General features: G+C 38.0%; 1 protein-coding gene across 25 annotated transcripts in view; it reads left to right on the top strand.

Moving 5' to 3' along the window:
• NCOA1 (nuclear receptor coactivator 1) overlaps positions 1-17,880 on the top strand; it is a 250,453-nt gene that overhangs the window by 227,805 nt on the left and 4,768 nt on the right. For all 25 annotated transcript variants that reach the window (XM_070235838.1, XM_023619408.2, XM_070235849.1 and 22 more), the window contains 3 exons: positions 5,612-5,786; positions 11,925-12,108; positions 16,382-16,471. In XM_070235838.1, the coding sequence (XP_070091939.1) occupies positions 5,612-5,786; positions 11,925-12,108; positions 16,382-16,471 (449 nt within the window). The remainder of the gene's footprint in view (positions 1-5,611; positions 5,787-11,924; positions 12,109-16,381; positions 16,472-17,880) is intronic.

The following is a 17,880-nucleotide window of genomic DNA, read 5'->3' as shown; positions in this document are numbered from 1 at the left end:
TTTCCAAAATGGCAGCTTAGCCAAAACAACAACTAGATTCTTAGTAGCATTTATGATATTAATTGCAGAGCCTTAAACCAAAGATTTATCTCTTTCATTGGGGAAAAAAAAACTAACTACAAGTAAGCCAAACATTAATAAATTCCCCAAGGATTCTTTTTTTAAAAAATAAAAATAATATTTGTGTCAATTTTCAGTCATGCTCTTTAATATCCTTCTCTGGAAAGCCAAGAAAGAACTTCCTGTCCTGCTCACATTCCTTGACAAAGCCGCCTCGAAAGGCAGTGTTTCAAAGCTCCAGTTCCAATGAAGTGGGCAAGGTTTCTTTCATTGTTGTTTTTGATCTATTGCAAGTTAATATAGAACACAGTGATTGAGGTAACGAGTGCAGCTTACTTCTTCACCTGGCAATATAACCAGATGTCTTGCCCCTCCATCATAAGTGCTCTATCTGGTTCCTGGATTTTCCTTTCAGTTCAAATTTTAATTGACAAAAAATACTTTTCACAAAATAATTTTTTTTGATAGAGTTGGCATTTATGCAACAAACAAAACCCAGAAGCTGGGTGCAGTGAAGAGAGTAGTAGTTTCCTCCAGTTGCAGCTGAAATGAAATGGCAGAGCTTTCAGTTCTTCCGGAAACTGCTTGAGATTAGTAGGGGGAAAATTGTTAGTTTTTCTGGCAAGCATTAAAACATTTAAAGATACAAAGATTTTTATTTCTTCCACGGCTCTGAGTTGTAAACTCACTCTGACGTGATCAGCAGCCTGGTAGAAGGCTTCAAGACCAGGCTTTGTGTTGGTACAAATTCAAGTTCTGGAAAAGTTCCAGTCTTTTCAAATCAAGCCTTCTCCAAAAAAAAAAAAGCCGCCACATGTTTTTGTAAATAAAGTTTTATTGGATCACAGCCATGTTCATTAGTGTATATATCGTCTGTGGCTGGTTCCACACAGCAGAGTTGAGTGGTTGTTATGGAAACCTTATGGCTTGCAAAATGGAAACATTTACTATGTGGCCCTTTGCAGAAAAAGTTTGCTGATCACTGTGTTAACTGATGACAGTAAAGCCGAAGGATGAATACATTAGCTTTGCTTTAGTCCTTCACTTTGGCGTCTCTCAGCTTAATATAGGCCCAAAGTAAATGAAGGAACATGTAGGTAATAGTAATGGCAGCACATGCGTTCTTTTATTTCTCGAAACAGAAGATTTTTCTAGTCTATCATGCCATAATGATTAGCGCACAAAAACAGACATTTAAAATTTATTTTATATTAAGGCAATATTCAAAGTAAATATGAGAGAAATTTTTAAAAATTTTATACCCACTTCATGAATTCCTTGAAGCTGGTCCAGAGCTCCCTCTTCTGTGAACTACAGTAAACATGCTACTCCACCCACCCCTCCTGAGTGATCTCATCTACTCCGGTGGCTTCAGTGACTTTTTCATGCTAATGACTCTCTTCTCTATCTCTAAACCAGATGTCTCAGCTCGTGTATACAGCTGCCTACTGGACAGACATAGTTGAATTTTCCACCAGAACCCCAAACTCAACTTGTCCTAAGCTAAACTCAGTAACTCCACTTCCCTTTCCCTTCATATCTCGATGTTACAGCTATAACAAACCTCAAGTTCCAAGAAAGAGGACATCCCTTGCCCTCTTTTACTTCTAAGCCTTTGTACTTCCTGTACCCTCTGTCTAAAATATCCTTCCCTCACCTGTCTCATTCCTATTCCTCCTTAGAGGTGTCTCCTCTGGGAAGCCCTCCCTTACACTCCTAGTCATAAGCACTCACTATCCTGTCTTATAAGCATTTGTTAACCTAGCTGCCTTTCTCTTTAGACAACTTGGTCCTTGAGTGAGCAAAGTATGACTTTTTCCATCTTTGTTTCTCAAGTGCTTAGCACAGTGGTCTGGCAGTGAGTAGGTGCTCAATGAATCTTTAAAGAAGTAAATGAATGGAAGGATGAATCCTAATTCTAGTTGCTGCTGCCAAATGGCTGTGATGCTATTTATGGTCCTGAAGGGAGACTTAACATAGTCTAGGCAAAGATGCAAAGATATAATTGTAGAATTTTTTTTCTTTTTCTTTCTTTCCTTCTTTCTTTTTTTTTTTTGCTGAGGAAGATTCTCCCTGAGCTAACTTCCATGCCAATCTTCGCTGTTTTTAGTATGTGGGCCACCAGCACAGAGTCACAGAGTGGTTTAGGTCCACACCTGTGAATCGAACCTGGGCCACCAAAGCGGAGCATACCAAACTTAACCACTAGGCCACCAGGGCTGGCCCTATAATTATAGAATTTTTAAACTAGAAGGAGCTAGATTGTCTGATTCAAAGAGTCCAAGGTCCAATGTAGTGGCAGAACTGGGACGAGAACTCTAACTACCCCTCCAATTCATTGTTCACAGACTGTTTCTTTCTGTTAAAACTAGATCATCTGATAAGGAAAACATGCGCAGTTAGAATGTGAGATGAGGCCAGAAAGAAATATCAAAAAGCATGCCAGTGTACTTGGAGGCTCTTATTTATTGTTTAACTTTGACCTCACAGAATATAATATCCAGAATATAAGTATCTTTTCCCTTACTCACATATGTATATTTTCTGAAATAAATTATTTCATCATAAATAACATTAAAAATGCATTTGAAACAGACAAATGTTTTTTAAGGATCACAATCAAAATTGTTAAAATTTAAAATGTAGAATTAATACAAAGACAATCAATATATAAATGAAGATGATGGGAAAAAACTCACTCTCTACAGTCATAAATGAAAAAAAATTTTCTCCATATGTTCTAAATCAAACTCTTTTACAGAGGTTAAATTACATATGGAGGAAGCAGCCAGGAGAAAATTTGTAGCTTTACTTACATAATCTTTAACAAGAAAAAAGGTAGTTAAACATATAGTGAAAGAAAAAAGTGTAGAAAGTCTACAGTTTGCTCAACTTTCCCAGAAAATTTAAAATATTTTTTAAATTATAGCCTATAAAAAAAACCAAATGAATAAACTACATCTCTGGCCAGATTAAACCAAACAAAAAAAGAGAAAAGTCATTGTATTAATGATAGAACACAAAATATTACACAGTTATGTTTACGAAGAGACATTAAGGGCATAGAAACATGCTTATGATACAATGTTAAGGGAGAGAAGTAGGTCACAAAATTATGCAAGATTTTATAGAGGAAGATTTGAAGGAATTATACTAAATTCTGCATGTTCAAATTATGACATTCTTTTTTCTGCACCTTTATAACATTTTCCACCTCAAAAGTATTTAACTGTGAAGTGTATTTTATCAGGAAGAAAAGAAAAAGAATATAAAGTGCTAGCATAACAGAAAACATAAAAAGAAACTCATTTTTACTCTTTTATATTGTTATGGACTTCCACTTTTGCCCAAGATGGAGTAACAAGGACCAAATTTATTCTCCTATCTGAAACAAAAAATCAAAGTACATTAAATAACACTTCTTGAAATTGTCCAGACTGTGCTTCATGGAGGGCGAGTTCAACAGGAGCCAGTTTTCCCTGAGTCAAGGCAATGGAAGCACTGAACTGGGAGTCCAGGGAAACCAAGGCGGCTGGAGGTCTCTGGGCACAGTTCCAGGAGAGAGCCAGCCACACAGAGAGAGCAAGCTATGGGGATATGCAGAGGGTCTCACTCTGGTCTTCAGCTGAGGACAGAGCGGGGGGCGTGTGTGTGTGTGTGTGTGTACACATACGTGTACATGTGTGTACAAACTAAGGCCAGGAAAAACCGCCTGAAAAGATTAGAGGGAACAATCTTCAGAGTTCACACAGGGCCAATTCCTCTTCCCACCAGCCAGAATAGAAAACCTCATAATTCATGGAGTGTCAAGAAGAATACTCACAAGGGTTTTGCCTCAGTAGCAGGGCAAAATAAGCCCTAGACTAAACCCTGCTATTGTCTCATTAGGCACAAGACCCAAAAGAATTAAATTGTTTGCATGTAACCTAACCACAATGCAGACAAAGGTCAAAAATATTTAAATGAATTTTAAAAATCTAGCACCTAACCAGGTAAAATTCACAAGGTCTAGAATCTGATTTTTAAAATTACTGGGTGTGCAAAGAAGCAGGAAAATACACCCCATAATGAGGAGAAAATCAATCCATCAAAACTAACCAAGAAATTACACACATGATAGAGTTAGTAGACAGGGACATTAAAACAATGATAAATTATACGTTTATTCTATATGTTCAAGAAGCTAGAGGAAAGCTTAAGTTAAGTAGAGGTGTAGATGATATAAACAAAACCAAATTCAAGCTTCTAGAAATGAAAACTGCAATGTTTGAGATGAAAAATACACTGGATGGGATAAGAAGCAGATTAGACATTAGAGAAGAAAAAATTAGTCAACTTGAAAGTATAACAGTGGGAACTATACAAAATGGAATCAGAGAGAAAGAGTGAAAAGATGTTCGTTCACTCCAAATTGATCTTAGAATTCAATGCATTCCTTATCAAAATGTCAACATGGTTTTTGGAGAAATTGACATGCTTCTCCTAAAATTTATATGGAAATGCAAAGGACCTAAAGAAGCAAAAACAGTTTTGAAAAAGAAGAACAAGATTGGATTACTCTCCAATTTCAAAAATTACCACAATTACAACAATCAAGACAATGTGATATTGGTACAGGTATAGACATAGAGTTCGCTGCAAAAGAATAAAAAGTGTAGAAATAAACTCTTACTTTTATGGTGAACTGATTTACAACACACTTATATCAATGACTGGTAATAAGCACTATCCTGAATAAAAAGGAACAAACTACTAATAAATGCTACAGAGTGGTTGAACCTCAAAAACTTTATGCCAAGTGAAAGAAGCCAGTTATAAAGGACCACATATGATTACATTTATATGAAATTTCCAAAAAAGGGAAAATCTCTAGAGACAGAAAGCAGATCAGTGGTTGCCAGAGGCTAGAGGTAGGCGTGGAGGTTGACTGCAGATGGGCAAACGGGAATTTGGGGATGATGAAAATGTCTCAAATGGATTGTGGTGATGGTTACACAACTCTGTAAATTTGCTAAAATCATTGAGTTGTGCTGTTCAATGGGTGAATTTGATGCTGTGTAGATTACATATCAGTAAAAAGCGCTTAAGTTATATCTCAGTAAAGCTAAAAAGACAAAAGGAAGGAAGAGTGCACAAAGACAGCTGAGGAGGAGTGCCCAACAGGACTGTCTCATTTTTCATTTCATACGTGGATTTTTTTTTTTACCTTTTTCCATATTCAACTTAATACACAAGTAATCTGTCAAGTATTTTCATGTTTTTTACACTTAAAAATTCATGTAAGCACAAAAACAAAAAAATTATACATAATCCTGATACCCAGATCAACATCTTAGTGAATGGAAAGCATTCTTCCTTACTTATTTTATGTATTTATTCATCTGTTTATCATGAAATTTTCTGCCTTATTTATAAGAGACTGCAATATTTTTCCTACTCTGTTGAAAAGGATATTTTTAAATATATTGACGTATATTTGTGGGGATTTTTCTTTTATGGGGTTAATAAATTTATAGTGTATTCACATAAATTAATTTGTGTCAATTTGCAGGAATGGTTCCCCAAGGTGAGGCCAACTTTGCTCCATCTCTAAGCCCTGGGAGCTCCATGGTGCCGATGCCAATCCCTCCTCCTCAGAGCTCTCTGCTCCAGCAAACTCCGCCAGCTTCTGGGTACCAGTCACCAGACATGAAGGCCTGGCAGCAAGGAGCAATGGGAAACAACAAGTAAGGAGGCAGTTTTTATATATGAACATCCCTGATACTCTGCAGCACATAACAACAGCCATGCCTTCACAGTCTAAGTAGAAGATTATTGGCTACTACCATTTATTTGCAAATTCAAGGAACTGAATTTTATGTTATCAGGAAAAAGAAAAGAAAATTTAATCCTGTAAGTTTCAAGTCATTCTTATGGCAAATTTGTGTGTTTGTAGTACAGAAACGTGGTCTAGTGGCTCCCAACCTTTTCATCCCACCTCCAGCACACCTGAACAATATGATCAACTTCCATGAGTAACAGAGCTTCCCTGAGACAGATGTAGGAATAGGTACTTTTAAAAAAGTCTTTCTTAGGGCCGGCCCAGTGGCGTTGTGGTTAAGTTCATGTACTCCATTTCAGCGGCCTGGGGTTCGCCGGTTCATATCCTGGGCACAGACCTACACACTCCTCATCAAGCCATGCTGTGGCGGCATCCCACATAGAAGAACTGGAAGGACATACAGCTAGGATATACAACTGTGTACTAGGGCTTTGGGGAGAAAAAAAAAGGGAAGATTGGCAACAGATGTTAGCTCAGGGCAGTCTTCCTCACCAAAAATCATACCTTTAAAAAAAAAGTCTTTCTTTATAAAAACACTTAAAAATCTAAAGCAAGAATGGCAAAATGTTAGAATTCAATAGAATGGTGGGCACACAGGTTTCACTCTTGTCAGTGTGTTTGAAAGATTTTGTAGCAACAACAAAGGTTTTAAGGCTTCTCAGGTCATTCTGCCTTACCCACCTCTTTGAATCTTTAGACTTTCAGTGGCCTCATCTTGCTCATTTTGCTTAGAATTATCTCCCTAAAGTCATTCCCTCCCCCCCCAAATTCTGGCTGCTTGAACTTTTCACACATTACTTGAGTTTTATAAGCGTTTTAATTTAGTTGTGTCTTCGTTCTAATGACAGGGAAGCTGTTTGATCTGACAACATAATAAGTAAGGCAGTTAAAGTTGAAAAATTAAGACCATATTCTCTTAAAGTTCATTGAAAGGTGAGAGGAAATCTTCCTGTTAGAGAACTGTGTAGCTCTCAGTGAGGACTGTGTGTAAATTAGGTAGAAATGGAACCGTCTATATAACATGCAAGAAGAATTTAGTCTCCTACTGTGTTCTCTTCCTAGCTTCCTAAACCCACTTTAGATTCCGTGGTCCATCATTAGAATTATTCCCTTACAGGCACTCTCAGCTCCCTTGTGCAGCTCTCCCTCTGTTGTACTTGTGCCTAGCAAAATGCTCCCTAATGAAATCCAGCTAAACTCTTGCTCCATACATATACCTAAGCATTTAAACGTGCCTTGAAAAAAACAGTCATGCTGACAGGTCTGCTCCACGTTACAGTTAAATTCCTTAAAAGACTATACTCTATTACTTCTCTCCTCCCATTCCTTGTTGAACCAGTCAGGCTTTGTTCCCTACCACTCCTCCAGAAGTATTCTTATCAAGGTCACTGTGTCCTCTACAGTGCCAGATGCAATGATCACAGTACCAAATGCAATGATCACTGGTAACATTTGACATATTTGAGCGTTTATTCTTTCTTGAAGCTTTTTCTTCCTTTGGGTTTTGGAACAACTTTCTCTCTTGGGAAGGGTGACTCTCCTATCTCTCAGTCTACTCTACTGGGTCTTCCTCATCTCCCCGACCTCCATTTCAGGGCCTCAGAGCTCATTCTGGGACCTCTTCTTCCCTATATCTACTCATTCCCTTGGTTATATCACCCAGTCTTATCACCGTGAATGCCTGTCTCTGCGCTTATGACTCACATTTAAATCTCCAGCCCAGACTTCTTCCCTGAGCACCGTACTGTGTATCCAACTGCCTTAATGCTGACATCTCCACTTAGAATTCTAATAGGCTTCTCAAACTTGACAGGACAAAAACTAAAGTGATATTCTCCCCAAAACCTATTCCTCTCCTACTTTTCCCCATCTCAGTCAGTGACAACTCTATTCTTCCAATTATTCAGAATAATAATTTTTGTTTCTCTCACATCCCACATCAAACATATCAGCGAGTCACGTCAGTTTCTTAGCAGCTCTAACTTCTTACCTGTTTTACTTGTACACTTTAGCACAAGCCACCATCGTCTTTTTCCTGGACCACTGCAGTAGCCTCCTGTCTCCCTGCTTCCAGCCTTCCTCCACCATTTTAATCTCTACATGGTAGTCAGAGTGATGCTTTTAAAACATGAGGCAGTATGTCAGTCCTTTACTCAAACCTCTCCAGTTTGCTCAAAATACACTATAGGGCTCTAAAGCCCTACATAATCTTGCTCCTGGATACCTCTCTGACCTCATCTGCTATTCTCATCATTCCCTCTGCCACATCGGCTTCTGTTTATTCTTCTGTTCCTCGCTTGTGCCAAGTACCTTGCAAACACTCAGGGCCTTTGCATTTCTTAATCCTTCTGCTGGGGTGTTCTTCTTTCAGTAGCCACGTGATTTACTCTCTCACACTTCAGTTCTCTCCTTAAATGTCATCTTATTAGACATAGATATTGAATGGCAATGTATTGGTGACATAGAAATGACTGTCATTTCTAAAACAACACCATTTCCTACCACCTGGTCCCTCCTTTCCCATCTGTATTTCTCTTCATAGTGCTTAACATCTGACATACTGTGTGTTCATCTGTTTGTTTATGATCTGTCTCCTTGAACTAGAATATGAGCATCATAAGCTCAAGGACTTTGTTTTCATTTACTTCTGCATGTCCATCCTCTAGAACACGTAAGCACTTAATGTACATCTATTGAATGAATGAGTGCAAAGAGTCCCCATTCCTAAGTCACTTCTTGGATTCAGATTCAAATGTGGACTTGAACTTTTGTTTTACTTTTGTAGTTTCTGTGAACTTTGACTTTCCCAAATAATTTGAGAAAAAAATAATTATCCCCCACTCTTCAGACCTTCACATTGCTTACTTGGTTCATGTGTAGAAGCTTATTTGTCAGCGCAGGCAGCGTGTATTTTGTGACCACTCTCTCTGTTGCACAGTGCAAGATACCACAAGGAACAGGGGAAAACAGCTCCTGCTGTCAAGTTACCAAGAGTTTTAGTTGGTGACAGGAGTAGGTCAGAGAAATTAAATCATGAAACAAAGAATCACTAAGTAGAATGATGTAAGAGTTCAGATACAGTGTAATGTGATTCTTTTTCATTCTCTCTCTGGTGGGAAGAGAAATAACGGGTTAAGCCAGACCTATTTGTGGTGGAACAAGGCAGTGTTTCTGTGTAACAGTAGTCACTAGGGAGAATCCTAGTGCTAATTAGCATTTTAAAAGCCAACAAGCCATGTTACTTAACCCTTTGTTTCTCAAACTTATTTGACTAGGATCTCCTCCCCGCTTGTTAATACCTGTAATATCACTGGAACCCACTTTAGGCCAAAGTCTTCCTCTTTGTCTTTTTCCCCCATTATTTGGGGGGAAATCAAATACCTGGTGCTAGCCTAAGAAAACTGTTCTGACTACCACAAGGCCAACCAGGAAAGCAGAGGGAGGAGTCCTTCCAGCATTGGGCCTAAGGTGCCAGTGAACCCCACAGTCCGCTCCAGAACCCAGAACAGCCATGGATGCTACAGAGGGCTTGGTCTTCTTCCTTTGATGGAATAAACTAAAATGAAACTATTGGCAGGAGCACTATGAAAGGACTTAAGCTAATATACAGTCCCAAATATAAATTTGAAAGGAAATTAAATCCTAAACTTTTCACTAAGTATGACATCATTGCAGTCCTTGAAGCTTCTGCATACATTAACTTACATAGCCCTGTGCCTCCACAGTGGTGATTTGTGTATCAGTTGACAAATGAGCGTTGTCTAAGGCACAAATGTTCTCATTAGAAAATGGGCAGCAGACTAATAGGTTTTTTCTTACCTTTAGTCATGGGGACACTGCCTCTTGGGCATACACACAGTGCAGACGTTAATGGTCCACAGATGCATTATTGACCATTTCCTGGGCATATAATTTTCTTTGAGCATTTGTGTTTTATAATTACTTGGGGAAAATTTGCTACTTTTCTTCAGACATGATGAATAGGCTGTTCCTCAGCCTTTTAATTTTAGTATGATTATCTTAATTTACCAGAAGCTATAAATGTCAGTACATCCTGCTTACCTCCCAAGAGCCAGCAAGGAATAGATAAGCCTTGGTGAGGTAAATAATTTTTGAAATCAACTTCTCCAGAATTAACATTAAAATAGGTAGAATTTTACCAGAAGCTTATTGTTTAAGAATTGATAATCATAAAATATTTGGTGTTTTGTAGAACTTAACAAAAGACACAACTCATATTTTCCTTTAGAGGTATATATCTGTATCACTGAGAATTTTGGGGGGGTTCATATATAAAGTTTCAAATTGCATTTACTTGATTTTATTCCATACTGTTCTACCTACTGATAGAAACTGATTTCACATTTGAGATCTTTGGTATAACAACAGTCCAGAACTAGGCCATGAAGAAGGAAGTCAGTAGACCAAGACCTGAAAAACGTAACTGCCCTTGCATTTTGCTTCCTACAAAAGTCATGAAGCTATCTTCAGGTCTGAGAAGACTTTTGATGTCTTTAAAAACATTAAACTTGGGCCTGGCCCGTGGCCGAGTGGTTAAGTTTGCGCGCTCCACTGCAGGCGGCCCAGTGTTTCGTTGGTTCAAATCCTGGGCGCGGACATAGCACTGCTCATCAAACCAGACTGAGGCAGCGTCCCACATGCCACAGCTAGAAGGACCCACAACGAAGAATATACAACTATGTACCAGGGGGGTTTGGGGAAAAAAAGGAAAAAACTAAAATCTTAGAAAAGGTAGTGAGAGTGGACCTAACCTTAAAAAAAAAACAAAAAAACATTAAACTTGGCAAATAAAAATATCTAGTTCCTGGGGCTGGCCCTGTGGTGCAGCAGTTAAGTGTGCATGTTCTGTTTCGGCAGCCTGGGGTTCTCTGATTCGATCCCAGGTGTGGACATGGCACCACTTGGCAAGCCATGCTGTGGTAGGCGTCCCACATATAAAGTAGAGGAAGATGGGCACGAATGTTAGCTCAGGGCCAGCCTTCCTCAGCAAAAAAGAGGAGGATTGACAGCAGTTAGCTCAGGGCTAATCTTCCTAAAAAAAAAAAAAAAATCTAGTTTCCTGTTAGTTTACAGCATATTGAAAGCAGCAGAAGCTGAAACCCTGAGAAGTGATCACAAGCTACAGGACATTGAGTACAGGCTCTCAAATTTTCATGTGCATAGTTAGAAATTTAGCTTTCTGTACCCACTCCCAGAAACTGAGATTCACTAGGTCTAGAATAGGGCCTAGGAGTCTCAATTTCAACAAGTCCCAGGGAAATCTCTTGCAGATGGTCTCTGGACTACACTTAGAAAAACATTGGTGTAGATATAGTAAAATCTATAAATAAAAAGCAGTCTGAACCTCATCAGTTGACAGCACTAAGTAATAACCCCATGTCCATAATTCATTCCTTCATCAGATATTTACTGAGTACCTGCTATATGTCACTTATTACTAGAGACAAGGAATGAGTGGAACAAGATATCATCATTCCCCTCAAGTGTTAAATCTAAGAAAATGTATAAGCAATCACAATATAAGAATTCTCCCTTTGGTTATTCATTCCTTTGTTAATTCATTCAATGAACATTTATTAAGAATTAATATGTACACCAGGCACTTTGTTTAAATAGGATATTCTCTGTTTAAGAAGATAAAATAGTGTAATAAATTTCAGAATGATTTTGATGATTAAATGGGAAACCATCCATTCCAGTGAACTGGAAGATTTACTTTTGTAGAAAACGACCTTTCTTAAATTATTCAGATAATTGGAGTTTAACAATTCTGATACTAGGCCAGATAATTTTAACTTAAAATGATCTCTTTTTAGTTGTTAGACCCCTTGGGCAGAGTTCAAAATGTATCTGAATTATAGACAATCCTTATATCTTGTAAGAAGATGAAGTCTTACATGAATTTAAGAATATGAAATATTTTATCTGGAATTCTATCTAATAATTAAGAAACGTGGTCCAGTCACATTATCCCCATGTTCATGATCAGTGGATATAATCGGAATTGTTTTTGAGTTAACAGTGTGTTCAGTCAAGCTGTCCAGAACCAGCCTACGCCTGCACAGCCAGGAGTGTACAACAATATGAGCATCACCGTGTCCATGGCAGGTGGAAACACAAATGTTCAGAACATGAACCCAATGATGGGCCAGATGCAAATGAGCTCTTTGCAGATGCCAGGAATGAACACTGTGTGCCCTGAGCAGGTAAGTGGCACAAGTGGCACACTTGCTACATACACATGCCACACCACATGTCAGTTCATTATTCCAAGGAAAATCAGGTATGTTCCCAGTTACTTGTCAAAAATAACCACACGTATTTATTCTATCCCCCTGTCTTTTGATAATTGCTCTCTCCCTTAAGATATACAGTGGAAATTTTGACCGACCTTATAAGATTTTAGTATCATGAGATTTTAGTGTTTTTGATTTATTATAAAATGATACATATAATACATTAGCTTGGAACTTACATCTTTACATTCTGAACACATTTTCTTCATTTCTCCCTTTAAGTTCAAGAAACATTTATTCAGTTCACCAAACAATACTTACTATGTACAAAGATAGTTCTGTGGGAGATAATATTACAAGTTGGAGAGACATAACATGAACAAAGGATCAGTTGAATAACAGGACAAAACAACTGTGTAATAGATGGACTCCCCCAGGACTATATGTATTTATGTCAGATTAGGGGTATATACATAGAGTTAACTACTGAGGGTTTAAAGGAAAAAGTGCCTTATCAGTAAAGGCTTCATGGAAAATTTGCCTAAAGAAAGAGAATAGAAAAGAACATTCAAGACTGGTTATCACAGCATGACTTAGGCAGGAATAGAAGTTGAGAAGCCTGATGAATGTTAAGGGGATATTTATATTATTTTTAGAGCAGAATTTATACAGTAAACTTTTTAGGTGTGTTGCAGACCATGTAAATGTTTAGAGTTTATCCTGGAGCCTCCTGGAGATTTTTAAGGAGAGAATAACTAAATTCAAAGTCATCTTTAAGATCAGTGGAGTAACTCCCTGTAGTTACTATTCTCATTATCAGCAACCACAAAGTAGATTGTGGTGACTAGGCTGTGACCATATAGCCATAATTTATAGCAAGTCTTAAAAACATGTAAACAGAGTACCTTTTCTATAGAATTTCTTTTTGATGTTAATTTTTTTTAAGAAACATCCCTATTCCTCAGGTATTATATAGTAAGCCTAAGGAAGTAGCAGGAAAAAAACCAACTTAGTGATCCACCTCTTATAGCAAAATAAAAGAACTAAATAAGATTGTTTCTTGTCCTTGTTGTTATCTTGTTGTTATTCAGGTATTAGAATTGTTCACTATCTCCAGTAGATTAAAACAAAATAATAAAAAATATAATGAATTAGGTGAAAGAATATTACATTTAAAGTGTCTTTCTTATATACTTAGGTCTTGCTTTTTTATTCAATTTGACAATCTCTGCCTTTTAATTGGAGTGGTTAGCCTGTTTACATTTAATGTGATTATTGATATGGTTGGATTTAAATCTCTCATCTTACTTGTTTTCTCTTTGTCCTATTTCTTGCCTTTTCTTGGTTTAATTGAATATTTTAATTCATTTTCTCTCCTTTATTGGTTTATTAGCTATATATAACTGTTTTGTTATTTCAGTGGTTGCTTTAGAGTTTATAGTATGCATCTTTAACTTACCACTATTTACCTTCAAGTGATACTATATCACCTCATATATAATATAACAGCCTCACCACAGTTTATTTCCATTTCTCTCCTCCTGTGCTATTATTGTCGTACGTATTATATCTACATGTGTTATATACCCCACAATGCATTGTTAGTACTTTTACTTTAAGCAGTCAATTGTATTTTTTAAAAATTTAAATAAGAATTCTTTTATATTTACCCATGGAGTTATTTCCAGTGTTGTTCATTCCTTTGTGTAGACCCAAATTTCCATCTGGTATCATTTTCCTGTCTGAAGGTCTTCACTTAACGTTTTCTATAGTGCAGGTCTGCTGGTGATGAATTCTTTCAGTTTTTGTATGTCTGAAAAAGATTTTGTTTCACTTTCATCTTTGAAAGTTCTTTTCCCTGAAATCTAGCCTGGCAGTTTTAGCCTTCAGTGCTTTAAAGTTACTGCTCCACTGCAGTATTTCTGATGATATATCTGCTATCATTTTAGCTTTTTCCTCTGTACTTGATTGATTTTTTTTCCTGTCTCTGGCTGTCTTTAAGATTATTCTCTTTATCACTGGTTTTAAGCTATTTGATTATGATAGGCCTTGGTGTGATTTTCTTCATAGTTCTTATGCTTGGGGTTCAGTGAGCTTCTTGATACATGGATGGGTAATTTTCATCAAATTTGGAAAAATATTGGCCATTATTTCTTCAAATTTTTTTTCTATCACCATCCCCCTCCTCTCCTCTAGAGACTCCAGTTACACATATAGTAGGCCACTTGAAGTTGTCCCACAGCTCACTGATTCTCTGCGTTTGGAGGTTTTTTAGGGGCTGCAAGGTCAGTCATTTTTTCTCTGTGTATTTCGTTTTGGATAGTTTCTATTGCCAGAGCTTCAGGTTCACTAAATCTTTTCTTTTCCAATGGCTAATCTGTTAATTTTATCCAGTGTATTTTTCATCTCAGACATTGCTATTTATATCTCTAACTTGTTCAGTCTTTTCTCTGTCTTCTTGAATATATGGAATACAGTTATTTAATAACTGTCTTAATATTCTTGCTTGTCACTTCTATCATCTGCATCATTTTGGGGTTAGTTTTAATTAATTGACTTATCTTTTCATTAGAGCTCATATTTTTCTGTCACTTTGTGTACCTGGTAATTTTTTATTAGATGCCAGACATGTGAATTTTACCTTGATATTCCTGTAAATATTCTTGAGCTTTGTTCTGGGGAGTGGTTAAGTGACTTGGAAACAGTTTGATCCTTTCAGGTCTTGCTCTTTTGTTTAGTGGGACCAGAGCAGTATTTAGTGTAGGGCTAATTTTACCTTACTACTGAGGCAAAACCTTTCTAGTATGATACCTGAGACTACGTGAATTACAGTATTTTCCTCTCTGGCTGGTAGGATCAGGACTTCTTCCAGCTCCATGTGATCTTTAGGAATAATTCCATGTAAGTCTTTTCAGGTGAATCTTCCCTCTGCTTTGGGTAGTTCCCTGACATCCATTAGCTCATCAGTACTAAGCTGCAGACTCAAGAGGACCCTCTGTAGATCTTCAGAGCTTTCTCCCTGTGTAGCTCTCCTCTGATATTCAGCCCTGTGAATTCCAGCTGCCTTGGCTATCTCAGACTTCCAGCTGCATCTTCTCGACTCAGGAAGCCTGCCAAGCTCTGCCTAGGTTCCCTTTTCCCATGTTGCAGCCTGGAAATTCTCTCTGGGCAGTAGGCTGGGGCAGTCGTAGGACTCACCTCAATTGTTTTCCAACTCTTGGGGTTAACTCTCCTTCAGTGCCTTTGTCCAGTGTCTTGAGTGCCTTCATTTAATATATTTTGTCTAATTTGTTAGTTGATTCAGGCAGAGGATAAATCTGATCGCTGTTACTGAATCTTGATCACAAGTGGAAGTCTTTTGCCAGTTAACTTTTGTGTGTGTGAATTAACTTTTTTTTTTTTTTAGGAAGATTAGCCCTTAGCTAACATCTGTCACCAATCCTCCTCTTTTTTGATGAGGAAGACTAGCCCTGAGCTAACATCTGTGCCCTTCTTCCTCTACTTTATATGTGGGATGCCTGCTACAGCATTGTTTGACAAGCGGTGTGTAGGTCCACAATGGGAATCCGAACTGGAGAAACCTGGGCCACTGAAGCAGAACGTGTGAACTTAACCACTGTGCCACTGGGCTGGCCCCTGAATTAACTTTTCATTGAAGTATCATGTATAAGAATAAACAAGGAGCCAGCCCGGTGGTGCAGTCGTTAAGTTCGCGCGCTCTGCTTCGGAGGCCTGGGGTTCGCAGGTTTGGATCCTGGGCACAGACCTACCGCTGCTCCTCAGGCCATCCTGTGGTGGCATCCCACAAAAAATAGAGGAAGAGTGGCACAGATGTTAGTTTAGCAACAATCTTCCTCAAGCACAAAGAGGAAGATTGGCAACAGATGTTAGCTCAGCTGGGGGCAATCTTCCTTACAAACACACAAAAATAATGATATACAAAAAAGTATACAACTAGATGAATTTTCACAAACTGAACACATCTTTATAACTACCACCCAGATCAAGAAACAGAATATTACCAGCACCTCAGAGGTTCTCTTCATGCTCCCTTACACGTCACTCTCCACCTGTACAAAGGGAACCACTGTTCTGACTTCTCACAACAGAGTAAATTGCTAAGCTTTTTATTTCTGCTGTCCTCCTATTACTTTTCTCTCAGTGATACTGTATTTCATTGAAGAATTTGGTCTTCACCTTAAACAACTGGCTTGTAATTTGGTCTTATACTTATCTTTAATAGATAAATGATCCAGCACTGAGACACACAGGCCTCTACTGCAACCAGCTCTCATCCACTGACCTTCTCAAAACAGAAGCAGATGGAACCCAGGTCAGTAAGAAAATTCTAAGCCTAGAGCTGTCAAATGTGTTCTAGATACATAGGAAACTTTGTATAGCATAGTGGTTAAGAGCCTGGCCTTGGGAGTCAGACTTGGATGTGAGTCCTGGCTCTACTCTTCTTAGCTGTGTTCATGGGCATGTTAGGGAACTTTCTTGAGCTGCTGTATAACCAACAGAACTAACAAGATACCTGCCTATAGGATTATTTATAAGAGAGGGTTAAATGAGATAAGCTTTCAGAAGGTTTAATCCAGTGTTTAGACAGGATAAAGGGATCACAAATGGTGACTACTAATTGTTATTTTGTAAATAAACCCAGTGCTAAAACTCATGTGTAATCAGAATATCTCAAAATATCTTAGAAAATTCAGACAGAAAAGAATGTCTGCTATGTACTCTGCCTCCTTTTAGAAATTTGTTTCAAAATAATGCAAATAGTATGGATGATTACTTTCCTTTGTGAACTTAAATTTAGAAATTTTGGAGGTTTTAATTCACTTCAGTAACTTTGGTTTAGTCTTTAGTCTCTTAATAAATACTTTTTTAAGTACAGGCATTATGCTAAGGTGGAGATACAAAGAAGCATGAGACGTGTTTGCCCTCTAGGTGAACTGTGCAGAGAAGTGAGAAAGGGAAGTTACATTTGTGAAATGCTTGTGATTGGCTGGGCATTGTGCTAGGCACTGTCTGCTTTATCTCATGTAGGTCTGACTAGAACCCTGTGAAGGAGATAGGATTCCTTTTTTTTTTCACAGATGATAAAACTGAAGCTGAGGAGATGTAACTACATGTACAGTTCACAAAGCTAGAAAGTGGCAGAGCTGAGGTTCAAACCCAGGTCGTTTGAACACCCAAAGTTCATGCTCATTCTGTCATACTACTTTGGACCTGTTGAAAGATAAAACATATAGACATATGCACATAAACTGTCACATAATCAAAAAAGGCAAACTCAAATTTATGTTAATGCCGTGAGTGTTAAAAGAAAGGAGAAATTGCTGAGATGGTCAGATGAGCATTTACATAGGAGATGGGACTGAACTTGGTCTTGATGTACAGTTAGCAAGGCAAAGTGAAGGAGAAAGACAGTGTAGTTGTCAGAGGCCAGGGGTTGGGGTGAACTTGGAAGTCTAGGGGATTGGAAGTAGAGGGCACAGAGACGAGGAGACAGTAATATCTTAGTGTAATCCTGGGAAACCAAATCCACTGAAAGTAAGGGGTTTGTAATAAGAATTCATAGGAATTAAACTTGATAAAGTAGATTGGGGCAAATTTCCAGGGGCTTTGAATGCTAAACTAAGGGATTTGGATTCAGCCCTGCAGAGGAAGCGTCATCCCTGAAGGGGAGCAGTGATACAAGTGCTAGTTTAGGCTTCATCTTGATGGGAAGGAGGGGAA

Source organism: Equus caballus, chromosome 15 (assembly GCF_041296265.1).
Source record: "Equus caballus isolate H_3958 breed thoroughbred chromosome 15, TB-T2T, whole genome shotgun sequence".
Lineage (NCBI taxonomy): Eukaryota > Metazoa > Chordata > Mammalia > Perissodactyla > Equidae > Equus > Equus caballus.
The sequence above is the reverse complement of the archived record's forward strand: the minus strand, read 5'-3'. Positions and strand labels throughout refer to the sequence as shown.